The 26,449-nt window shown below is 39.2% G+C and overlaps 1 protein-coding gene across 3 annotated transcripts in view; it reads left to right on the forward strand.

The window, feature by feature from the left end:
* The window catches only part of LPGAT1 (lysophosphatidylglycerol acyltransferase 1), a 59,419-nt gene that overhangs the window by 12,375 nt on the left and 20,595 nt on the right, over nt 1-26,449 (forward strand). For all 3 annotated transcript variants that reach the window (XM_054514142.1, XM_036381193.2, XM_036381194.2), the window contains 3 exons: nt 15,784-15,902; nt 20,982-21,077; nt 23,167-23,440. In XM_054514142.1, coding sequence (XP_054370117.1) covers nt 15,784-15,902; nt 20,982-21,077; nt 23,167-23,440 — 489 coding nt within the window. The remainder of the gene's footprint in view (nt 1-15,783; nt 15,903-20,981; nt 21,078-23,166; nt 23,441-26,449) is intronic.

Genomic DNA, 26,449 nt, shown 5'->3' on the forward strand with positions numbered 1-26,449 from the left:
GTCTGGTCACTCCCTGGGTTTGATCTGAGGCATTTTTTTTTGAGCAAAGCATGGAGGATTTGGTTGGGTAGGTAGAATTTTGTGTTTGAATGGTACTGACCAAAGTTCTTACTCTGTGGGAGTGCTAGACTTCTGTAGCCTAATTTTTTTTAAAATTATCTTTTCCTAGTTTTCTTTTTGTTTGAAGAAAAAGTCATTTGTAAGACTTCTGGCAAGAGTTTTAGGAGTAGGATATGCCAAGGCACTAGTAGCCACATGTCATAAAAAGGTGCATTTAAAGTGCTTACAGTGCCCATTGCTACACACAGACTTAAAAATATTCACATTAATCATTTAATTGTAAAGCAGAAGTTTGAGAGTCCTCATATCTTCTTTCATTTGTGGCACCCTTCTATATTTGAAATGGAAAAGCTTATTTTCACAGTCTCTTTCACAGCTCTGTTGTTCAACCCCTTTATGGGTGCTCTCCAGAGAAACTGCTCTGCACTAAAGTAGTTTTTAACTGAACTACTCTAAAGTCTGTTCTTTTTCTTCTTTTGTTCCCTAACATTTTTTCTGCTGTCATTTTCACCATTTGTTCTAAATCTATTGAAACTTTTTTTATTTGAGCTGTAGAATTTTTCTTTAATGTGAGCAGTGAAAAGAGAGAGAAAAAGAGAAGCCTCAATTACTGTCATTGCAGTAGCATATTTCACAATTTGAGCCTGAGCATTTCATTGAAAGGTGCATTCAGTACTGGTTTGTGCACCGAGCATGAAGGATAGGTGTTGGAATCATCTGCTCAGAATGTTCCAATAAATTTGTTTCTAGGGATTGACTATTTTATGTTAGTAAAAGGTATTGCTGAAGTACTTCCAAGTACTTGGCCACAAATCCAAGGTGCTTCTTGCAGTTGTCAGCAGGTGTAAGGGGATTATTTGTTTTGTAATAGTAACATATGCTAAACTTTTTGTAAAATTAGGAGCAGTAAACTTTCTGCTGCTGCTTTGAGGTACGTCAGCTAGAATAATGTAATGAGAGAGGCTGTTTTTTCCTGCTAATTGCTTAATTTGTGATAGCCTGACTATGCCATCAAAGGTATTTCTGATGTTATGATGGGCTTCTGCTTACTGTCAACCTGAAACCTGGCCACACACTTAATTCTTAAAAGTCACTGAACTGTATAGGATAACTCGGGGCAATTTAATAAGATGTTTTGTTCTTATTTGTTGTGTCATACCAACAAAAGTAATACATAAGTTTCCAGCTAGAATAGGTATCATACACATTCCAGCATGCTTTACAAACTTACTGTGGCCTCTTGTTTTAATAATGGATTTTGCATAAACAGAAACATAAAACTAAATATAGGCATTTGCTATTATATTTATTTGCATCATTAGCTTCTAATTGGTTTGTGATTAAATTATTTCATTAAATTTGTGGTAACTGAACATCATTTCCCCCAACCTTTATAAAATCCATTATTTGGAAAAAATTACCCTGGTATCTTACAGGTCCAAGGGACAGTCTTTTCACAGTTCGTGTTACAACTTCCTTGTGGTAGGTTTTAGATGAGAAGTTTTTTAAAGTCCTTGAAACATAATGATGGAAACATTTAACACTTCTCTTAAAAGGTTTATCCTTTTTTCTTGCATTTGAATGTAGTTATTTTTTGATTCTTTGCAGGCCTTTCATTTTGAAGCGTGCCCCTCCGTGGTGCAGGTTGAGCATGTCCAGTGCCTGGCTGTGTTCTGTGGCACATGGCCACACTGTCCTGCTGCAGCTGGAGGAGGGCACAGAGGTGTGTGGGTGGAGAGGAGAGTAATGCTGCAGCTGCTGATTAGCAGCCAGTTTTATGGCTTGAGGATATTGATTTTCAGATTATGCTACATCTGCCTTCTCAAGTGTTCTTGTGATCATTCAGGTGCTCAGTATGTGTTTTTTCTGTCCAGACTTGACAAGTTGAAAAGATTTAAATGGTCACTGTAAGGAAACCACAAATAAATGCAGAAAAGGGCCTTTTGCCTTTCCCATGTAGGCTGTTTGACCAAAGTAATCTAAAAGTAAAGGATTTTCCTGGCACTGCTTTTATGTGGTGATTATTTGTACTGGACAGTGAGCTGGGCTGAGAAACATTGGCTGTAAAACAAGACATCGTCGCATCTTGTTGTGGTAACTTAGGCAAGAACTGAAGAATATGAAGAGGTAACTGCAAGGTGTCAACTTGGTTCAGGCAAACAGAAGGTAATGATCAAACTGGGATATAGGGGTGGTCTTACCACAGGTAGAATCTTGACTTCCACTAATAGTATTGTTTTCTTGACTTGAACCTTCAGCCACTGATTAAAGTCATGCAATTTGTTTCCCTGAGGAGGAAAAGCAGATTAAGACCTGCTTTTGTTTGTTTGTATTTAATCAATATGACTTATTTAAAGGATAGATGAAATACCATGTTTTTCTGAGCCCAGTTGATTTGAACACTGAGGAAATGGTTTCCTTTCTTAGTCGTGTAATTAGATTTTTTTTGTAACGTAGCTTGTATTTTGAAGAGCACAGTCTTAGTCCTTAACTGTTGTCACTCTGGCAGCTTTTCTTGCTGTGTGCCCTCTTGCTGTAACCCTTGCCTGCCCCTGGTCCCAGTGGTGCAGTTCAGAGCTAAGCAGTTGAATGCTTGGGGCTGATCAGGCCTTTTCACCATGCTATTAATTAGGGTTTCTACGTAGGGAGAGATGAAGGCAAACTCTCACTTGGAGTTCAAGCAAGTTCCACATCTTGTATAAAGAAAAAGCAATGTTTGCTCACTTCCAGTCTGATTGCAGTTTTCTGGTTCCTGTGTTTCATAAACCTCAAGGCACTTCAGAGATTTTCATGGCTACCAGAAAACCCTTGGTGAGTTACCTCTCTAACTATTATGTAAGTGCTCTAGAATAGCTGTGTTTTATCAGTTTCCTGTGAGAAATTGGGTTGCAAGAAAGGAGAAAGCAGTGACAGTTTCCAGGATTCTGCATACCTTTTACCTCCAAGAGTCTCTTGGGTAGTGCTCTGAAAAGTTTGTAGACCCAAATCATACAGTAACTTAAAACTTTCAGTGAAAAATGTGAACGAGACTTACAACAAGTGTGTTTTCATTGCTGGCCACCCTTTCCAGTCCCCATGCAGGATGTAATAACTAAATTTGGCTGAGTTCTTCTGCTGTTCCCAGAAAGACTTGGTATAGCATGGCCTTGGGATATTTGTTGGAAAATTGCTGCATATGTCGTGTCATTTCTGCAGCTGTGTTTTTTGGGAAAAACATCTGAAAAGCTTCAAGATGCCCTGGTTTCCTTGTTATTATATTGGAAGCTTGCAATCTGCAAATCTGAAAAGGAGAGGAACTGGCCATCTCTTCCTGGGCCATTTCATTGCTATCTGCCACCAGTTACTTGCTCTTTAAAGCCCTACTTTTAATTTACTGGAGGATCTGGACTAAGTGAGAGCAGAATTTTCTGTATGGCTGGAACTGTGGCTTTCAAAATACCTCAACACTTTTTTTCCCCCTCTAAAGAGTAAAACAGCAATTTTTGCAGAACTTTGTAGTGGTAGAGCTTGCTCCTTCAAAAGTAACAATGAACATCTTCTGCAGTCTTTATCAGGATTTGACTTTGAGCACCTCAGCAGTTATCAGCAGAATATACTTAAAGTTTCTGTAATAAATTCTTTCAAGTCTTATGTATTGCTCTCAGAAGCAACCAGGACTTGAATCTGTCCACTTCAAAAGCAGAAAAATCAAGTGTGGATTGCATCCACCTATTTACCTATCTATGATAATAGATGATTCTTACCTTTTTTTCTTTATAGCCATCAGACTTTATAGCCATAAAACAGCTCATGTTTTATTTTCTTCTTGGAACAGCATTACAGATTTTTTTCCAATTATTTATTTAAAGCCTTGTTTTTGCCTTGGAAGTGCATTTTTTTTCAGTGAGTCTTTATCCAGTTTATCCAGTTTCCCCATTATTTACATTATTCTGGACTACACAGTGCAGACCCTGTTTCTGTCATATAAAGAGGAAAATTTGATCCCAAACAGCATGCACCTCTGCAGAAGCAGCTGAACAGTTGAATGGGAGCTGTGGGAGTGCTGTCTTCCTGGGCAGTGACTTGTTGGTTATTAGTTTTGGCCAGCTTGGTCTAGGCTGGCCAGTTTACATCAGGATTCCCAGAGTGAACAGCTGAGATTGCAAAGCAGGTTTCAGCCTTACCCCCACTCTGAAAGAGAGAGCTCTGTCTGGAGGAGAGACCATTATCCTAATGGGGTTTTTCACACATTTGGGTTAGTGTACTGTTTTTTGGTGTTGATGACACAATCTGAGATGCATCCCTTTGCTCTAGGGCTGAAAAATTGGCTCTCCTTTCTGGGCATTGTCTCCCCCAGACCCTGACTGGGTTTTGTCTGACTGCCTTATCCCTATATCTATTAGCTTGTTAAGGCTGTTCGATGTGCGAGCTGTACTTTCTGAGCCACCTTAGCAGTTGAGGCAAGTGCAGTACCTTCTGAAAGAGTCTTTTTGGCATCAGGGGAGTTTCACATCTGGAAAGACAAGCAGCAGGATCAGATTAGTAATGCATACCATTGCTAGTGACTCAAAAGGAAACCGTAGTAATGGTACTGTAGTTTTTGGTACAGCCTCTGGGTGATTTCTGCTGCCTAGTCAGTTGCTTCTGCAAAGGCAGCTCAGGTTATTGCTGGGATGCAGTACTTGAACTGTGACAGGGGGTGTGCTTTCAGACTGCTCTCTTGGGGAGAAAATTTTTTCTTTGTTTTGCTTTCCCCAAACAAATCCAAAGCCCACTAAAAATTAAGCAGCTGTCACCCTGTCCCTGCCTCCTAAGTAGTGGCTCTGTATCTCTGTGACATATGGCTACAAAAATTTTGTACCAAGGGTGTTTTACTTTATCTTGTACATCAGCCTACAAAAAAGTGTGGGGAGGATGCAGGTTTTCAGCATGTTCTAAACATGTTCTTTAAAAGAACAAAATTCTACACTTGCTATGCTTTAGAGACCACAACATGCCTAACAAGTTTGTTTCAGAAAGAAATTCACAGCAATTTTGAAGGTAACCTGGGTGACTTGTCCTGCTTATGCTTTTCTCGTTGGCCCAACCAGACTTGCCCAGCAGGTCTTCCAGCGTGGCCAACCACAGTTCTGTAAGGATTCATCCTGGTTCAGCTGGGGCTTGCTGCCCCATCATGCCATCTTCTGATAGCCCTGATTGTGCTGGCTTGCCCCTTCTAGTTTTGGGGTTTTTTTTCCCACCAGCACAGATTGTCCTGTGATGTTGCAGTGACTCTCTTCTGCTTCTCAAGTATAAGAGCAGCTTAGGTAACTATTTTAGATAAATATCTTGGATAAAGATAATGTGGGAAATAATTGGGGCCTTCCCACTTTACATGTTGGAGTTTTTTGTTTACTTGTTATTGCTCTTAAGTTTTGTATTTGAGTAGGTGTCACTAGCTGTATCTGAGCATTAAATAGTAATTTGGGTATCTTGGTGTTCCAGTAACCTAAAGTAGTTCAGTTTCAGTCTCGCTGCTTTCATGTGTTATGTTTGTCATGCAGACAAAACAGTGTCCATAGAGGAGTTTCCATACTGTAGCTAAAGAGAAAAATATCTAAATGAAGATCTTCAGATGAAAATATCAAGACTTCCTAGCAGTGAACACAATGGCTTATTCTGAATGGCTAAAATGCATTGTTGCCTCCAGCTCCTGGGGTTGGTCCCACTTTTTTTCCTGAGTTTGATGATCCCAGATGAATCATACTCTGCTTCTTTCATATTAAGATTTGAACTATCTTTCAGATTTATCTTTGCTGCAGTTCTGCAGCAGTAAGACAGAAAAACGTTGCCAGTTTTTATTTGCAATATGTGCTTTGTGATTGTAAAAGCTGCTCCTTCTCATGCTGCAGGATGAAGTTGTAGGTTTTGTTGTAGCTGCACGTATCCACTAAGAGAGAGTTCTGTTAACACTGTGTTTTTCCTCCTGGTATCAGGCTGTTAGAATTGTTTAGGTTTTTAGGACTTTGAGGATCATATAGCTCAAAGCCAGGTTAGTTGCACAGGTTTGTGTCCTGTCAGGGTTTGAACGGACGTTTCACAACCTCATTGTGCAACCTGGAAACATACTATAGTAAAGATGCTTTGGTGGTGTGGTTGTTGTGGGGGTTTTTTGCCTTGTGTTGAAGTGGGGTATCCTGTATTTTTTATTTGTCCCTGTTACCTCTCAGCCTGTCACTGGACACTGCAGGGAAGAGTCTGGATAAGCCATCTTTACACTTCTCTCTGGGTCTCTCTCAGGTACTGACACATGGGCATGATTTTCCCTCTGAAGCTTTTTTGTTCTTCAGTCTGAGCAGTCCCAGCTCCCTCAGCCTCTCCTCCTATGAAGATGCTCTGGTTCCTTCATCATCTCAGTGGCTCTTTGTTATGGTTTAACCCCAGCCACCCCCCAAGCCCCACACAGCTGCTGGGTCACTCCCCCACTAGCAGGATCTGCAGAGAATTGAAAGTAAAAGTGAGAAAACCCATGGGTTGAAGCCAAGTTTAATGGGGAAAGCAAAAGGTGGGCACACAAGCAAAGCAAGGAAATCTTTCTGCAGTTCCCATGGCGGGCAGGTGTTCAGCCATCCCATCCCTGGGAAAGCAGGGCTCCATCGCACACGTGTTTGCTGGGGAAGACAAGCACCATCCCTGCAAACATCCTGCTTCTTCCCTCTTCCCCCCACTTCATATACTGAGCATGAAGTCCTATGGTATTTTCTAACTTGAACCCAGGAGGGAACAAGTTCTCCACTCATGCAGCAGATGGGTCATTTTTATAAGATAACAGTAGTTTTTAAAGGGAAAATAAAGAGAAAAGTGCCGTAGCACTTCTGTTCCTGTCGGTGTTTGCTGAGTCAGAGCCTGTTTGTCAGCTCTGTTCCTGCTTGCTTAGTGGCACAGCAGTGATGGTGCAGATGAGCATGGGTAAAGTGCTGTAGCAACCTGCTGGGTTCAAGTTATTAAAAATACAGAGCCTCAGCCAACTGCTGTTTGCTTGAAAGGGTGATAAGGGTAACAATAATAGGAAACTTTGTATTCATAGCATATTTTCCTTACCCAGCAGCACTGGGATGTTGTTTTACCAGAGAAAACCAACACTCTTTCCTTCTCTCTCATTCCTCTGTAGTACTTAAGCTTTTGCAAAAAAGCATGCTGGGAATGTTGTAGTGGTGTTGTATTCCAGAATTGCTGCTTTCAAAGTAACTTTTCTTTTTAATTCTAGAAAAGCCAGGCTGTTTTTCATAAAGCAGCCTTACAGATAGAGTTTTCTTTGCAATTAGGATATGGTTTGCATTGTAACCATAGTTAAATTACTGTCATGTGAATATACAGTACACTGAAAAGGACTTCTAAGGTAGGGCTTAGGGTAGTCCAGCATCAAATTTGCCTCTTGTAAAAGCAGACATCAGTGTTACAGGTGAAACCCTGAAATGTTGACTCTTGCATTTTAAAACAATGGAAAAGTATTATGTGGATTCAGTATTTAAAGTTGTGTGCTTAATTGGTGAAAATCCTTTTTCACTTGTAAAAATTATTCCTGTGGATAAACAGACCAAAATACAGGACCCACAGCCTTGTCTGACAACAGGTCTAATTAAGTAAGTGCCAACCTCTATGAGTGGAGGTAGTCTGTGCTGTTTCCATCATCTTCTCTGACCTTGGACTTGAATCACAAAGTGCAGAATGGTAAAAAAAAATTGTATGTCTTGGCTGTCTCTTAAAATTTTCAAATCCATACTCTCTGTTTAAGGAGGAGTAAAACATCTCTGGACCAAAATTCCATGTGACATTTTTTTCATACGATAGATCTTGTGATCAGTGATTTTCAAATGAGGTTACTTCCATTGTGCAGTCTTAGTAAGCTGCAAATCTTGTCTTTGCACTATGTAACAACTTAGCTGAGATCCTTCTATTCAGAACCTCTTTAAAAATTGATTTATGAAAATATGATTCTTTGCTTCCATCACTTATGGCATTACAACTTTTTGGTCATCCCCAGCGTTTAGAGGCTTTTGACCAGGAAAAGGCAGAAGTTCATCTTTAGCTTACATCCTTTTTTTTGGTTTATGGTAATCTTAAAGACAGTCCTGTAAAATTAGTCTCTATTTCATGTTGGAAATAGATGTTTTTGAACGTTATTTCTTTCCACACTGTAACTGGGAATGAGCAGAATGGTACAGGATGTCAGCTTTGCGCATAAACTGAAGTGGTGGCAGTTAATCTGAACTGTGTTTACTCTTGGCTCAGATTCATCTGCCTTTTTGGGGCCCTGGTGACAGTGTGCTTCTAACTAGGTAATTTTTTGTGTGCGTACTTTAAAACTTGTCAGGATAATTTTCAACTTTTAGGCCCGATATTTAATTGCAGTATCCCTTAATAACCTTACCTTGTGCTGATTTTTTATTTTGAAATATTCTTTAATGGTGAGAAAACTTGCTAGACTACCCCACTGTTTTGCTTCTCCTTCTAGACTTCAAACAAACTATTTTTTTTCTCCTGGCCATTATACCATCTGCAGTCTGTAAGGTATTAAAGCTTTAGGATATTACTTCATGAATGCATTGATGTTCTTCTGAGTGGTTAATGTATTTTATCTGTCACTGGGGAGGAATGTGCTGCTCAGCTCGCTCCTTCTGCGAGTGCTGTGACTCATGAGCACGAGGTGCTTCAAAAGGATTTCAGCACTCCATCTCCTTCTTCAGTCTTGCAGTTGCTTTTCTAAGAATAGAAACAGCAAAACAGACAGCGGGGTTCCTTCTCAGCTGCTACAGTTCATTACTACTGTAGTCATGAAAGTTGACATCAACCTTCACATCTCACAGTTCCTGTTTACCTGTGGGGCTGCAAACACTGTGACTTGTACTGCTCCTTGGGAGCAGGCACCACCATCTATAGCTGGGCTTCCAATTTGGATGATCAAAACTATGAGATGTAGGATTTGGGTGCCTCTACATGTCAGGCAGTGTTGTGAGAGCAGCATGAAATAACTGAGACCTCCAGAAAATGTGGGGGGTATGTCCAGTGCAAGACATGTTCTTGTAATTCTTAAGATATATTGGAGCTCTTCCTTAAATATCTGCTGTGGTCATAGCTTGTTATTCTGACAGGATCTTTTAATTTTAAAAGTTTTCTCATCATGTAAACTGCTTGCCTAATACAACTGCGAAATGCTGAAGCTCTTGAAATGGTATTGCCAGTGCTTAAGTCAGTGGAAGAAGTTTGCTTCCTTGAAGGTGAGCTAAGGTTTTGCTGATTATTGATTCTCATTCACATATGGGTAAAAGGAGCCCTCTCTTCAGCCACAAGCGTCATCTCTTGTGCCAGTGAATTATAGAACTCAAGTAAACTGTACCCTTGAGGTCTTGAACGTGCACTCCAGGAAAATTAAGTCAGTCTTCAAAAGCAGTCATTGCTAGAGCCTCTTTCTAAAAGGAACTGCTGTGCTTTGGGAAGAACCTGGTTCTTGGCTTGGTTAGAGAGGTGACAGAGCCAGGGCACCTGTGTTGTAATTGTCTCCTGTTTTTAACACTTCTGACTGTTGGTTAATTGAAGTAAGAGGGTGGGTTGACTTAGGGGATAAATATTGTGACTACTGAAGTGTTCTTGTCCACAAAGCACATCTGACTTTAAACTGCAGGAGGAGGGAACAGAAGCTAAGAAGAACTGAGAGCAAAAAGAAATTTGTGTTGTTTCATACAATGAAGCATAGAGGTGTGCAAAATGGTTGGTCACAAAAAACCAAAGATGGTGACTGGGACATCTTAAACCCAGCCTTGGCTTATTAACATATATTGTAGGAATAACCTCCCTTTATTTGCAGCCTTCCCTTCCCTAGCTTCTGTTCCTACTCTGAATTTTCCATGTCAAGTGTTTTTCTTGATTGAAATAAAGGGGAAAATTGTCAGTGCAGTCAGTTTGTCATCATAACAATCTGAATCAAGTTATCTGTAAAGGATGCTCTTTTTGTTAGCGAATTTTGGTTTGAGATTGCATGTTTACCACCTAAAGATATGGATATTGTGGTAGCCTTGAAGTCAACAATACTTCTGTTAGAAAGGGTACATTCTTTAATAGAAGAAGGACAGTATATGAAGTGAAGCTATGTTTAATGAGATATGATATTGTATGTATGTTCTTCCTTTTCTGTGCTGTATTTTTATTCATCATCTGTACCTCTTGTGTGTTACTAAAAACCTTCCTTGGCAGTTGGAATTTTGGAAGGAATGGGTGGGATAAGAAGAGCTGTTTTTCTCTTTGAAGTAGTATATGTCTGATTTTATGTAGGTGCTTTGAAATACATTCTGACCCTAAAATACATGCTTAATAAGTGTAAAAGACTAACTGTATGGTAATTAGCTTAGTCCATTTTTTGTTTTCCTTTTTTTCACTGTAGACAACCAGTGCTCAGAGATAAATACCTTAACCTTTTTGTGAAGGGTAAAAAACATCTAAGTAGTATTTAACCTTTGGCATCACTTCTGGGATTTCGTAATGTCAGCTATCAAAGAATCCCATCTATTAAGGAGAGACAAATGAGTTGAACAACTCTACATGGTTACTCCAGTTGAAACATGCTTTGAGTTGTTAGTGAATAACAGTAAAGCAGGATTGCAACTTGCCAGACATAAACGCTTGACTAAGAGGGGAAATGTTTAAAAGATAGAAACCTCGTTGTCAGGCATTAGTCACTGCTCAATACCTTACAATAACATTCCTTCTGCTAGGTAGCTTTTGAGGAAGGCTGTTCCTCAATAATGCTGTTTATTTGTTGCTGGAGGTTTCCAAGCGATCTACTAAAGGTGGATCTGTTCTGTTCTAACAGTTGCCAGTCTGCAGCTTCTTGGAACGAGTTTTTATGAAGTCTTGTGAAATGGATGCAAGTGATCAGAAGGGAAAATAAACGATGGAGGGGTCTAAAAAGGCAGGGTCCTGTACCTGGGGAGGAATAACCCTGTGCACCAGCAGCACAGTCTGGGAGCTGGCCCGCTGGAGAGCAGCTCTGTGAGAATCACCTCTAAGTCCTGGTGGACACCAAAGCTGTCCGTGAGCCATCAGCACCTTGTGCCAGGAAGGCCAGCAGTGTCCTGGGGTGCACTGGGGACAGCATTGCCAGCAGGTCAGGGGAGGTGATCCTGCCCCTCAGCTCTGCTCCAGTGAGGCCGCATGTGGAGTGCTGTGTCCAGTTCTGGGCTCCTCAGTACAAGAGAGATGTGGAGCTACCAGAGCTGGTCCAGTGGAGGTCTGCAAAGACGATGCAGGGACTGGAGCATCTCTCTTAGGAGGAAAAGATGAGAGAGGTGACTGAGAGGGGACCTCATCAATCAAATTCTTAGGTGTCTGAAGGGAGATGTCAGAGGATGGACCAGGCTCTGCTCAGTGGTGCCAGGCAGTAGGACAAGGACAATGTGCAGAAACTGATGCATACGAATTTCCACCTGAATATGAGGAAAAACTTTACTGCACAGTGACCAAGCACTGGAACAGGTTGTCCAGAGAAGTTGTGGAGAGTCTCCCTCACTGGAGATATTCAAGAACTGTGTGGATGCAATCCTGTGCCGTGTGCTCTGGGATGGGCCTGCTTGAGCAGGGAGGTTGAGCTGCATGAGTCACTGTGGTTCCTTCCAACCTTACCCATTCTGTGATTCTGTGGAAAGTTCTGGTGTGGAAGTTCTTAACTTCTTCCAGCTTCTAGAGAAAGTTGTGAATGTTGCGTGGACTCAAGCCTAAGTAGCAAAAAGAGTGGATATCCAAATCAGTTACATGTTTACGTATATTGTAACTTTTAGGTGATTTGTGTTTTAGTAGTTGTGACTGGAATGCTTAAGGTGACTTCCTGACCTTGCCATAAAATGTCAGTCTTTAAAACTCAGGGCTTTTTGAAATAATAAATTAGGACTTAAGTTGTTATGAGGCCAAGGAGATCTATGCCAATTCTTAGGGGACACTGTAGTGAAACTACTGTCTATAACAAAGAAGAGATGCTGAAAGTTTCAGAGCATTTTTTAAGTTTTAAAATACAGTATGCAGAAAGAAGTTGTTCATATTAATGTCTGAGCAATTGCACAAATAAGTAGAGTGCCATTCTTCCAGGTATATTCAAAACTAAAAAATAAATCTAATGAATGGTTAGTTAGGTTAGTAGTCCTTTGCTGAGCCTCATGACATACTGTAATTGAAGTGCTTGAATATTTATTCATAGCATCACTTGCATGCAGACAGTTACATTAAGGACATGATTACAAAGTAGCCAAGTGTTCTGAGAACCTGAAATAACTAGTAATAGTTCAGTAAAAATATGGAAAATTGTATTACTTTTGTTCTCTTCTTGAAGCTCTATAAGAATTAGCTCATAAAGAGCTAAGTCTGGAGCTCATTAAATGAAATATTTTCTTGATGTTGTACATCTTGCACTTCTTTTTATGAGAGAAGGATAAATATTTCTGTCCTGGGGCTCATGTAATTGCAAGTAGATTTGTCTTCATCCTTTTCTGGTGAAGCCTTTTGCTCACAACCTGAAGTCACAAGTGAAGTCTCTTTAAGCTAAATCACTTGTCTTGCCACATTAAAATGATTTCCTGCTCTTTATTCCCTTTATGTTATTTTACTATGTTAAACTGCATTTGCAGAAATTGTAACTATTGTCAGCCTGTAGACACAGAATTGCTGTCTTAAGAAATGTGCTCTGGCAGTAGAAAAAAGCTGTGGAGGAAAGTTTGCTGGATCTCAGGACCTCAAGTAACAAATATTTGCCTTTAAGCTGTTTTTTGTCTTCTTACAGTGGAGCAAAGCAGTGTTGTTGGTTCTGCTGCCATGCAGCTGAGGTTTTGATTTCAATGTTTCCAGCTGCAGTGGAGGAATGTAATAGTGCAAGTATTTCTTAAAGCAAAAGGTTCTTCTTTGTGTGGGGAGAAAATTGAAAATGAGCATTTATTCCCCCCACAGAATTTAAAGGGACACAGTGAACTTAAAACTCTAGAGATTTGAGGGTTTGGTTTTTTCTTCTTTATAAAACTGTAGCAGTGGCAGTGGTTTTTCTGCACACTTCTGTGGTTTGCTGTTCTCTTTTCAATCCAGAAATGCTCTGTGAAGGACTTGGACAAAGTGATTCTGTTCTCCTTGATAACCAGGTCAATCAATTGACCATAAAGCGTTACTAAGCACAAGAGACAGCCTGGTTGCCTGAGGAGTAGTGACAGAGGGGGAAGAAGCAAGAGGGAGGCCAGCTGGTACCCTGGGATTTAATAACCCACTACCTGTCAGCTGAGCTCTTGGCTTGGCTGCTTGATAGGTGCAATGAGTGGAGTCAATCAGCTTGAAGAATTAAATCAAACTTCATTTTTCTTCACCTTGTGTTTGGAGCTCACCTTTTTCTTGCTTCTCAGCTGAAGCCTGTTAGTGCATTGTGAGCTGCTTGTTTGTTTTATACTCTCTTGTATTTAACAACAGTAGGTAAAATTGGTAATGAGAGGTTTTTTCCCCTGTATTTCTTTGACTGGGCCTATCTGAAAGTTTCAAAGTCAAACATTAGTCTTCACCTAGTATGTTAAAAGTGTACTTTTTTATAGCAAATTGAGCTTTATAAGTTCTCCTCTTTAGCTGTTTTCAACTGTATGCTGCTTCTCATGGCTTGTATTTTTCAGTCATGACCTTCATTTTAATCCATTGTGAAGTTAGATTTCTGAATCATTTTTGGAGAGCTTAATGTTAAACTGTTCTACAATTTAAATTATTAGTATTAAATTGCTATGTTCCAGGGAAATATTTATAGTAAGGAAATGCATTTATTTTCTGAGTGATCTAGAAATAAAATAGTTTTATTTGGAAACAATTAGCTACTTTTGAGAAATGTAATTTTGTAGATACTTGATATATTTCGTACTTAGGTTTTATTACTTTTAGAAAGCCACAGTTCAGTAGGACTATTGTATATTGGCTGCTTAATAGAAACACTGATGTAATAATTTCAAAGTTGGTATGTGGTTGATTCATTTCCCTTTAAAACAATTCTCTTTCATCTTAATTTCTTGCTCTGTGGGACACTGCCATGGTGAGATATGTGCAACACTTGATAAGGAAGGTCAACTCCAGCTGCCATGGCCAGGCATTTTCCAGTGTTCATGGAGTGAGAGAGGGCATTGCAGGGAATGTGCACATAGTGGGGAGGAGGGATAAAGGGGCTCTTCCCAGTTCATGGTGAGACAAATAAGGAGAGATCTGTGCTTAGCTTTCCCAGGAAAGGAAAGGAGATTGAACATTATGGAATGGATAGTTCTCTTCACCCTCATGTCTCTAGCCTGATTTCATCTATTTGTGACCAAACACAGCATTTTCTTTTTTTTATTTTGTGTTCAAGTCTCAATTCAGTACTAATTTTGGAGCTGTTAGAAAGTAATAAAGTGGCAGTTTTTTAAAGTGTGATACTAATTGATTTCTTCAAGGACAGGGAAGCTCTGCATGGATTATTGCTTCTTGTCTTCAGTGCGTAGCCTATTACCTTTGCATCAGATAAACCATCTTTTAAAAGACAGTAATTAGCCTGTGCTGAGAGTTTTTCACTGCCTGAAGAACTTTTAACAGTACAAAAGAGTCAGTAGTGCAGGTGAAATATTCTGTTTGTTGTCAGAACTGAAAATTATAGCCAGTAGGAACCTCTGAAGGTACAGAACAAACACAGAAAAAGTTATGTCCTACATGCACGGGCAATGCATCTTATTTTTCTTTTGGAACTTCACAGAGCTCCTCTGCCTGTCTCCATCCTTTCCCTTAACCCTGCACTGCAGTGTCCATTATTGCAGTGTCCATCGCTCTCACTGAAGAAGGACAGACTCTATTCACTTGTCTCTTTGCCCCAGTAGCAGCATTAGACATATTCTGGTCTTTAGTTTACAGCACACTGTAAACTGGTTTCCCATCCTGTGTTCTTTGGGAGACAGTCTTCTCTTTCTCCACTTACTTACTTCATGATGATGGAACTATCAAATTTAACCCCTCTTCCTTATCTCAGCATGGTTTTGATAGTCAGTGTTAGTGTTGGGTGATAATCAACTGTATCTTCCTTCTGACATCATTCTTGCCACTGGAGCATCTGGTCTATGAAGTATTAACTAATAGTTTCTGTCATCTGAGCAGCATTTTCTGAACCCACTTCTTTGCCTTTAGCTAACTTGTTTAGATTTGAATGAATGAGTTTGTTTGACGTAGCATTTTAAACCTAATGATCCAAATACAGATTTTTTGTTTTGCTTTTACTGGAGTAGAATAATAATAGTGAGTGTAGAAATGAAAAAAACTTGCTAAATAAAAAAAAAAAAAACAAACCAAGCCCAGCCAGCAAAACCCAGAGTTGACAATATAATTTTCTTTTTAATCTAATGAGGTGAGATAGATGAATATGAAAGCTGGGTCAAAAAGCTTATGTAATTTTCAGACCCTAAATATAGAATGGTGTAATGACACAAAAAGATCAATCTCTGTGCACATGTTCTGGTAGAGTATTTTTGTTTTCTTCTTATTCTGTGCATGCAGTTTCAAACTGAGCTGGATACCCCCTGCTTGGATAAACACTCTTGCTAATATTCCTGCCCTATGCTAAGTGCCAATATAAATTGACTTGTAGCATGTAGGTTTCTTTATGATTGTAGTCTGGGTGTGGGGTCGTTTTGTTGATAGAAAAATGTCCACGTTCTCATTGTTAAATTTACCTTCTTTTTTTATTGATAGTAGTGGAATGGGGTGATGATGTCAAAGCAGTGTCAGAAGATGAAGCCATGGTGCTGGTGAACCACCAAGCGACGGGTGACGTCTGCACGCTGATGATGTGCCTGCAGGACAAAGGCACGGTAGGCTACAGCCGGGGCAGGGGGTGGCTGCTGGGCCTGCTGGGCTCCCTGCTCACATCCCTGTGCAGCCCTAGTGGCTCACAGTAACCCAGCAGGTCATCTCAGTAGGGAGCTTTCTGTTTGGATCTGCTCCAGAGTGAGAGCCTGGAGCTTGGAGCAGGTGTAGACCCTGGACACTCTTCGGAGAAGGTGATCTGTGAGCTGAGTCACTGTGCATCCAGTCAAGGTTAACACAGAGGGAAGCAGATCTCCTCACAAGCAATCATGTACTTGACTTTTTCCTCTTACCTCATGCCTTTGTGCAACTCAAGCCAAATTTGCTCAGACCAGCATAGGTCAAGCTTGTTGGTTACGACTTTATTCCAGCATGGAATTTTTCTCAAAGTTAGAGCAAGCTGTGTATGGGATTTTGGTAGGATGAGGGCATGCCAAAGCTACCTAGCTAAGGTCCAAATTACTTGAACTCTTACTTCACAAGCCCTTAAGGATTTCTTGGTGAGAAGTTTAACTAATGTTAATTGTTCCATGCATTGCTGTTCAGAAAATTCATGTGTAAGGAGTGGAAACCAGAGTATAGGATCTTAACAGGAGATCAGATTTCTGTACAAATCAGGAAGAGGGGCATGTGTGCCTGATTAGGCTACAAAGAGTAGGAGGCATACCTGTCAAGCTGAAAAAAATGCATCAGCTGTATCTGTCTTAGTGTTGCCTTCTTTCTTTAAGTGTCTTAGTGTTGCTTCCTTCATCATACCCTGAAGAAACAAGGAAACAAGAACTGATTTTTGTTGCATCTGCACAATTTGTACCTGGCACTGTTTTTCTTAGTGCAAATTAATATAGTTATGGGTACGCTTACCTTTATCAGTGATTTACCATTTTATAGAAAGTTTTCCAGATCTTGCTTATGACAGCAAAGTTGATTAAAAAAACCCAAACCAACCAATTAAAATACCTTTTAAACAACCCCACCTCACAAAGTATGAAAATGGTACTCAAGATGGAGCAGAGACCTTTCTTTCTACTCTAGTCTAGAGCAGGCTGTTGTAAAAGTACTTTTGATTGCTTTCATTTCTTTTGGAATTGAGGGAATTTGGTATAGATGGTATTCTGTGCTGTACCCAAATGAGTAGAATGATGGAATAAACTCTTTAATTTCCCTCATCAAAATTGTACATGGGACAATCTTATGGTAAAGATGTGACTGTGAGGGTGTAGTCCTGTGGATGTGTATGGCATATATTCTTAACCAGTGGTTTATAGATATAAATCTAAGTCATGCTTATCCCATTTGACCCCATAGCTTAAAAACTTCAGTCAAGACAGAGTAAGTTTCAGTGAATGTAGGAGATGCTAAAAATGAAGGAAGCCATTGAGATCACAAATAATCTTCACCATGGAAATTATTCAAAAAGGCAGAAAATCCCTAAAATCACTGTTTTTTCCCTCAAGTAGTTGCAGTCATTGCTCTTGGAATGTGCATGTCCACAGCTTAGTATGGCTTTGATGTTTTTAGCTAATAAAGAAGTAAAACAATATGAGTTTCAATACATGCTTAAAATACAGCATGAGTGGTACAAGTGGCTGAAAATAATGAGAAAGATCAGGATAGTTCATGTTTGCTAGAACTTGCTGGATCAGGTGCTTTAAAATAGCATGCTTCATATTTCTAAAGAGAATTTTCCTTACTTAGTGTGACTGTGAAAGTACTGGAAGGAAAAAAAAAATAAACCTACCTGTCCAGAAATAATCATTGTACAGTATGCAAATGCTTAAATTAGTCAGCTTTCCTTAAATCCAGTTTAAACTTAACATAGAGTCCTTCACAAGCTTGATACTATTCTATCAGCAAGATTGTAATTTTCAAGAATTTTTTTTTTGTTGTTTAGGAGTGTTAAGCTTGTGCTAGTCCAGAACTTCTTTTGCTTGCTTTACCAGCCAGTACAGACCAAAACCAGATGTAATCTGCAAGCACTTATAGTTTAATGCTGCTTTAAAAAAAAAAGTTCATGCAAGACATCAGAAGTGTTCAATTTAAAGTTCTGGATTTTTCTATGTAGTGAGGAAAACTCATGAGACAGTCTTGTAACTTGACAGTGTTTCCCAAGGGTGGTGTCAGGAGCCATGATGGTAATTTTTTCCAGTATTTTATAAATCCTTTTATACCAATGAGAGCGTAGCCTATCTGTTTTAAGTAAATTTAATCTCACAAAGCAGTAAGATAAAATACATGTGCTGAGATATTTCTGGTTTTCTAGATTAACTTACATGAATAAGAAAAGAACGATCTCAGATTAGAGAAGGGGAATTTGAGCTAAAAATTAGAATTTTAGTGGAAGGACTGGATTGGCATTGTTTGATTAATACATTATACCATAATATAAGCCAAACAGCAACATTTCAGGGGAAGAAGTGACCTAGTTATACTTTTTTTAAAGTTTGAGAAAATGTTCTAATTTCTTTGTGAAAGTAAGAGTTAAAAAAATTCAGTAAGTAAGTTGTGTTTTCACAAATATTGAAGGTTATGTGTTTAATGCAAAGAAGTAGGTTAAAATGCTGCTATTACTGCTTTCTGACTGGACTAGGACTGATAAATGTGGGGTTTTTTTCTGATTTGGAACAGAAAGCAGTGCCAGGAAGGGTGTAGTGGGGACAAAAGTGCAGCTTGCAGTGGTTTGTGTGCAGATTTCAAGTCATGCCTTCTCAGGTTTCATTATTAAGTTACAGGCGCTTGAAAGATTAAAGTCAGTCTGTCCAGGTTGCTTTGTTATGACATCTGTGTAGACTCAAGTGGGCCTGTGAATACAAGGCGCTTAGATTGGTTTTTTTATATAGTTGGAAAAAGCTTTTTCTAGCTTCTGAACTTACTTAACCAGGAAGCATGAAGGAAAAAGGACCTGAAGTGGCAATCAAAAGTTCTCTGAAGACATCAACAACTATTACATTGTGTTCAGAATATATAGTTCACAACTATAAATTGTGTTCTAAATGTCTTTGTTTAAACCTCCTTGAAATGCAAGTGATAAGATGCTCATCTCATAAGTGTTGCTTTATTCCTGAGGATACTAAGTAGAGGAGTCAGTACCTAGAAGAGTTACCAACAAAATTTTGCAGTGTCTTCTATTCTGCCCTTGCTAGCAGAATAAAATGCATATCCATTAATCTCATTTGCCTTTTGAGTGCAGACAAGATAGCTGTGTCCTATTCTTTGAACTGCTTTTTGATTTGGTATGTTAGTATGTGTATATATATTATTTCATACATAAAAATACTTTCTCTTTGTACTTCTTACCATTGCCTAGGCTTACAGGCAAATTTATGATCACTGTGCTCTGAAGTTTGTCTCTTTGTAGCCCACACTGTAGACTGTGTGTGTCTCAGTTGTAATTTGTGTGTCACACTTATCTTTGACAAATCTCATCCCTCTCAGAAAGACTGGGAAAGCTTAGGGATGCTAGTTGGAAGCCCTGTGGCATCTGAAACAAGGTGAGATGGACTTCAGACTTTGAAGAGCAGTGATCATCTTGCAGGATAAATCTACCATTACCTAAAGACAGCATCAGATGGTATGGCAGGGGAGAAGCTGTAGCACTGCTGGGCAAGAGTTCCTCATCCAGGAATGCCGTGGAGCATCTGGGACCAGTGCTGACTCCTCAAAAGACACATTGTCTTTCCAGCAAAGCAGAGTATTAAGCTTGCTTATCTCCTCCAGTAAAATAGATTGTGTTGGTTTACCTTCTGCCTGATACAATAGAAGGTAGTTGTCAGAATGCCAAAGTAGTAGATGAACACTGGCAGGCCTGCGTACTGCTGCAGGCTAAATCATCATTAGTGAAATTTTGGTGGTGTTTCTATCAAATGATGTGGTTCCCTACAGCAGCCTGTCCCCTTTGGGTGATGCATGGGCATGAGTTTATTGTAGTGCCTTGATGAGCAGTAACACCTCTGAGTGATGCTTTTTTTGACTCTTGTCCTTAGGGCACACCCTTCTTTCTTGGTTTTTTTGCATAAAGCTTTTTAGTTTACTGAAATAGAAAGAATGTTAATGTCTGCAGAGAAGAATTTGGCTTTAAGATCCTCACTTTAATTTAACATAGCCTGGAGATCACTGTAGGATAAACTATTTCACCAGTATTAGTCTCAAGTAAGGCATTGGATCTAGGAACTAATTTTTCTTTTATCACTCACAAATACATAATGTGCCCTTGGTCCTTTGGATGTGTAGCATCTAGTAAGGAATACCACTGGCAGACAGGAAGGATAGTATAGCATGTTATCTTTATTTCTTAGGCTGCTTTCTTCTGTGTTTGCCTCAAAGTGCGTGAGAAAGATGCCAAGCAGAAGGTGCTTGCACGATCATCTGACCACCAGAGAAATGTCACAGTCCTTCATATTCTTTCTTGATAGTGGTAAATGGAAGTGGTTAAATGGTACATAACTTCAGGTTCACTGAACTTGTGTCAGTTGTGATGTGGGCTCATAACCCAGGGAAGAGAAAAGGCAGCCTAGCCCATGATTGGGAGCATGTAAGAGACACTGGGTGTTGCAGTTTTGGGGAACCACTTCCTACCCCTCTCAAAAACTACATGTAGGAGATACAGAGGAAAAAGACCTTGTGAGAAAAGAAGCTTTTCCCTTCTGTTGTTTACTTTTTTGGGAGTAATTCTTCTATTTTAAATCTCAAAGGACTGAACAGGTAAAGTAGCTGCCTTCACTGTCCTGTAAGAAGCAATGGTCAAGTGAATTGATCGGTTCAACCTTGCTGGTTTTGCCTTCCCACTGTGCTGCTTGACTGGGACAAGCAGCAGGCTTTGATTAAATTCTCAGGAATACAAGTGGCTGCTCTGGCGTGGCTAATGCTGTAGAGCTGTGTATTACATAACAAAAAGCCATTTAATCCTACTCTCGAGGGAGAAGCGTAGCACCTGTGCTGCTTTATATTTGGGCATAAAGGACCTTATTCTATTTATTTGCTAGTTTTATTGCTGTAAGAATGACAAGAATGTGACCAGTATGTACATAATTCATCATTCTCTGCACTTGATAATTCGCTTATTTTTAAAATGTATTTTTACTTTTCAGGTTGTCCGTCAGATGATGTGGCTGATGGACCATATTTTTAAGTATACAAACTTTGGCATTGTGTCTCTAATCCATGGAGACTTCTTTATAAGACAGGTAAATGGAAACACATAAACTACTTTGATTTATACTTACATTTGGAACATCATGGTGTTACAGGACTTCCTTATCACCTTGTGGTTGGTTTGCACAATGAAATAGCTTTGCTGTGAAGTGTATATTTGAGGAGTGTATATTTCTTTGTTCTGAAGCTACTTTATTTTCCAAGCTGTTTTTATTATTTGCATAGACACAAATGATGATGGAATGCAGTTGTGAAGAGAGCCTGTTATGAGAGAGGCATACAAGTAAAATACATGGGCAGTCCTTTTTATCTCTGTTTCTGAGCACACCTCTCATCTTTCCTTAGTGACCTTGAAGCCATGCAGGGAGTCTGTCTGGTTAGGTCACTCTTCTGGCTGCAAAGTTTCAAATTAGGACGAGCAGAACTGTCCCTTTTGATGGTGACATAGCAGTGGATCAATTTAAGGTGGTGTAAATAGTAATTAATTGGTTCTTGAAGGTTAGTTATTATTTGAGCATTAGGAAAGAATGTCTGTTGAGCTCAACATCTGAAATATTAATGAATGAGACCTTCAGATTATTTCATACAGCTTGGGCAGGGTTTTTTGTTGTTTGGTGGCTGTTGATCAAACTGCACTCTCTGAGCAGAAACTCAGTAGGCCGATGAAAAGCATGAGCCTGTTTCAGTTACATGAACTGCAATATCCATCATACATGTTTCTTTCCTCTCCTTATTCCTTTTTCTGGACATAAAATGTGTAGAGAGCCAGAGAGAATTAATGAATTTTCACATTGCAGAGAAGAAGTTAATTTGCTCAAAATTTGAGAATGAAATAAAGAAATGCGCAATACACAGCAATACACAGCTGAAGTGAGATTCACTAACACTAGAGGCATAGTTAGAAAACAAAGGTCTCTAGAGGCACACAGCTGTGTATTGTGAGAGGATGGATGGAAGGAACAGGGCTGGATGCTTTGTAAAATGTAAATTCTTTCAATAGGTAGAACTTACAATATGCCCATTTTGAGGTACACAAGGCTGTCACCTTGTTAGTTACAATTTCTGAGTGTGGGGTTGCAATTCCAGTCACAAAACCAAACCATCACTGAGCTGCAAAAACAAAGGCTTTTCCTCATTTTTGTCAAGTGGCTGACATAGACAGCATCACAGATACAATGATGTCATTGTGAGTCTAAAGATAAGCCAATTGAAAATATAATGTTTCTAGGCTGTTAGCCTTTGGGTGTGGCAAAATACTTCATTTGAGGGAGTAATAGTCCTTTGCCTAACTCTAGTAATATTTGGATGGTTATTGTTCACTGCTCTTTTCTTAACTACTGTGCTATCCTGGAGGTCTGATAAGAAAGGACTGGCTTAACTGAGGACTTTTATATTGCTTTATTATTGCATTAATATGAGCAGGGAGAGCCTTTTCCTTCCCTTTTGTGCTAAGTTGGAAGTAATTGCAATATGGGGAGACTTAAATGTAGGAGAAGCACTTTCACAAAACTCACTTTTGAGAAAATACTGTCTTTCATTTAACCCCACAAACTCCCTCTTCCTTCCTCTGACCAAAAAACCCAACTAACCACCAGTGCAATGTTTGTGGCAGTTTTGTTGACATTTCAGAGAATTAAAATCACCTCTGCTGAGGAGAGCTTTAATTTTTCCCTCCTGTGTCTTTTGAGTGATTTGACAAGGTCACTTTGAAACACTCAAAACTGCTAATTAATGTAAAGAGATTCCTCTGAAAATTTGGATAGCTTGGTGCATGCAGAGATGGGAAGAGGAAAGATTGTTCCTGAAGATATTTGTGCAGTAATTAAGGCTGTATCTTACTGTTCATAAATGAAGAAGTTACCCTAATGCACCAAAGAGGAGAAATGAGTGGGTCGTTGGAGCAGTGCAGATCGGAGTGAGGTCTGTGGTTCTGCTGTGCTAACCCAGCTGAGGCCTGGTCTATGGGCCTCCAGCAGGTACTCCAAGGAGAACATTGCTTTTTATTGTATTTTTATTTTATCTCTGAAAAGATAAAATCCTTAGAATTAATCCTTAATTATTATGTCTGATATTACCTCTTTTAAGCAGTCATTTTATTCAGATAATGTTTTATCCTTACAGGGGAGAGCACACCGTGACCAGCAGCTCGTGTTACTCAAAGATCATCTAGAAAAATATTACAGGAGCCGCAATAGGAAATGGATTGTTTTATTTCCAGAGGGTGGCTTTCTTAGAAAAAGAAGAGAAACAAGCCAGGCATTTGCCAAGAAAAACAATTTGCCATTTCTTAAGCATGTCACCCTGCCAAGACTTGGGGCAACACAAGTCATTCTGAAGACACTTGTAGCGCCGCAAGAAAATGGAACTCCATCAGGTGGAGATGCTGCGAGAAAAGGTAAAGATCACTTCACTCTATGGGTATAAAGCAAATGAATGTCAAAGACTTGAGTTAAAAAAAACTTGTGTAGAATTGGTCTCTTTAAATATCAAATACATTGTATAAATGTTTTCATAATAATTTTAGTTCTGCTAACTTTATTTTTGATGTTGAGACAAAAGAAACCACCTTAGTTTTAATTTGATTTAGTTTGTGGTATGGCTGCCTGAGTGCTTGGCTTGGCTCACATGATGGGTGAAGCAGATACTGGAATAAGCACCCAGAGTGAGCAAGAACATGATCTACTCCTTTGGCAGGATTGATGGTTTGCACTGGTTTGTGACAGCATGGAACTATAGTAAAAGTATTTCTGGAATATGCTAGCTGTGTTCATATTTTTATTCCAGGCTTTAGAAGTTTCTTTGCATCCACTGCTGTTTACTTTATTCCTCTTCTTGAACTCTTTTCCACTGAGTTCAGGTTCTTCTGTTCTGTACAGACCTTTGTGTTGCCTGTCTCCATTGTTGCTGGAGTTAACTGTCACTGATCACTAGATTTGAAGGATTGCTTTTGGCTGTCATGTCAGAAGAGTTATGAGGGAATAAGAATATTCCTGCAGCATTATTGTTCTGGGTGCCTGGGCTATAGGGGAGGGTATAGCTGGCATATAAATAATACCTGTGGTTATGGGACGCGGTGCTTTAGTCTCTTGGTTTTTAAAATTAACTTCTTGGCATGTTCAAGAGCAGGGTTAGATCTTTCTGAACTTTCTTGTGGATTTCTGTTACTTATTATAGAAACAATGGCTTGGGGAGTTGCGGTAGTTTCTTATTGATGGGTGGGGCTGGTGTTTCACAGCCAAATTTTGATAATCATTTAACAATTTGAAACGAAGATCCTTACTAATGAAGCCACATAAGCAAAAGACTTGGAATTATTTTCTGTCTGAAGTTCAAATCTCAGGGTTAGCAAGAACCCTTGTACAGACATTGCTTCCACATTTTTAGTTTTGAAGTTATTCTTGTCAACAGAGGAAATAAATTGAGATGATGTTCTTGAGAGGTGAAGGTAGGATTTAAAATGAGCTGAAAAATCAAGCTGTGGAATTCACCAGAGTGTTTCCTGTCAGGCTACATTCAGCAAAGAAAGGCTGAAGAAAGCTCTTGTCATAAAATATCTTAGGTTTAAAAGAGAGAAACTGAATACCCTGGTCCTTGTTAAAAAGTTGGGATTTTTCTGAGGAGAAAAGTTTGGCCTGTTCCTGTTCTATTTCTTGCTATCTTAAAAAGGTATGGAGAGTAAGAATTTCCCCAAATTAATTATAAGTTGTCTGGTTCTGGAGGGAGGCCGAAAGTGCTCGTCAAATACCAATTTTATATTTCCCTATTCTTAGGTTGCTGTCAACTTAGCTGAACATTGAACTTGGCCTTCCTTTTTTTCCCCTCTTTGAGTGGCATCATTCAGACTCTAGAGAAATGAGCATTTGATAGTAGTGGACCTAACTGGGTACTAAAATAAAGGAATTCTCTCAGAAATAAAATGGAACCATATTGTCCATCCTACTCAAGAAAAGATAATTGGGCAAAAATAGGAATGAAGTGTGTGGGTTTAGCTGTCACTCTTTCATAGTAATGGACTTGAAAACGTATTAAAAGAGATGAAAAAGAAAAGTGAAAATAAATTTTATATGCTAGGAAAAAGTAGTATTTGATACGTAGTGACACTGAGGTATTTTATGTCCTCTCTTCTTTTAAGCTCACAAAAATATTTCCAGCATTGTAAAACTTGCCTTTCAGAGATGTATGAAATATTAGTTCCTGATTGTATCTTGTATAAAAGAGTCTTCCTCTCATCTGTTGCTTTCTGAATGCTTTTATTGGTCTCTTACCATGTCAGAAATGTTTGTTCAGTTGAATGAAATATAATTCTATAAATTGCTATGGTTATATTATAAAGTTAGAAGTCTAACCAAGTTAGTGGATATCTTTACTTTTAATCTTTTCTCTCTTTTCCCTTTTTTTCTCCCTAATCCCATGAAAAGCCCATGTCAGTGAAATCGAGCTTCCCTCCTATTCAGGTGGCCATAGTTGAGCTGTGGGTGCTAGAGCCAGGTGTAGTGCACAGAGTAAAGGTTTAGCCAGGGGCTGGCATAGAGACTGCCTGTAAAGCTTTTGGACATTATAACTCTTCTCCTTTGCTTGGAAAGTGGTTTCTTTATCAGAAGCATCACAGAAGCAAACACTTCATGGTTTGCTGGACACATTTTTCATCTGCAACACTTCTTGTGCTCTGTACTATCTTAACAATGTTCCTGGAGTCCTAGCTTGCCAAATTATTCACTTTACTATAATAAGCTTTCTACTTCATCATTTATTATTCTCCCTATTTTTTTGTTTCCACCAAGCTTTATTGATACTCATGGTAATTCACCTTCCTCTCCCACATGATTTTATTTCAATTGGTTTATAGATTAAGAGTTTTCCTCATCAAAAATTATGTCCCCCTTCCTGCTGAGTTTCCTTGGTAGCTGTTTTAATGTTGAGTCATGATACACAGTTCTGTTCTTCATTGCTGTCATTTTATTAGTACTTAATTCATTTTAAATGATCCTTGTAGCTTTTATACTGTTGTAAATTTGATACCATTCTACTTTCTCAGTTGGAGAGATGTGTAAAACTGGGTGAAAGAAGAAAAGATGACAAAGGAAACTAGAATAAAAGGTGGTTTGTGCTTAATGCACTGTTATCACAGTTTGACACAAACCAAGTCAGACAGAGTTGTTTGATTGTGTCACAGCCCAGCTCCTGAGCCCAGCTGGCTTTTGTATGTCACATGTCACCAAAGCTGTGGCCTTCAAGTTGTAGTTCAAGATTTGAGCTAATTGTAGCTCAGTGCTGCATCATCTGTCCTGCTCCAAGGTCTCTAATCTGATTTATGGCATCCCTTTGGTAGAGGTGGGTTTATGCTGAGAAGTGCAAGGTTCAGTAACCTCCCCAAAAATTCATTAGTCTTAATTATGATCTTACT

The sequence above is a fragment of the Molothrus ater genome, chromosome 3 (assembly GCF_012460135.2).
Source record: "Molothrus ater isolate BHLD 08-10-18 breed brown headed cowbird chromosome 3, BPBGC_Mater_1.1, whole genome shotgun sequence".
NCBI lineage: Eukaryota > Metazoa > Chordata > Aves > Passeriformes > Icteridae > Molothrus > Molothrus ater.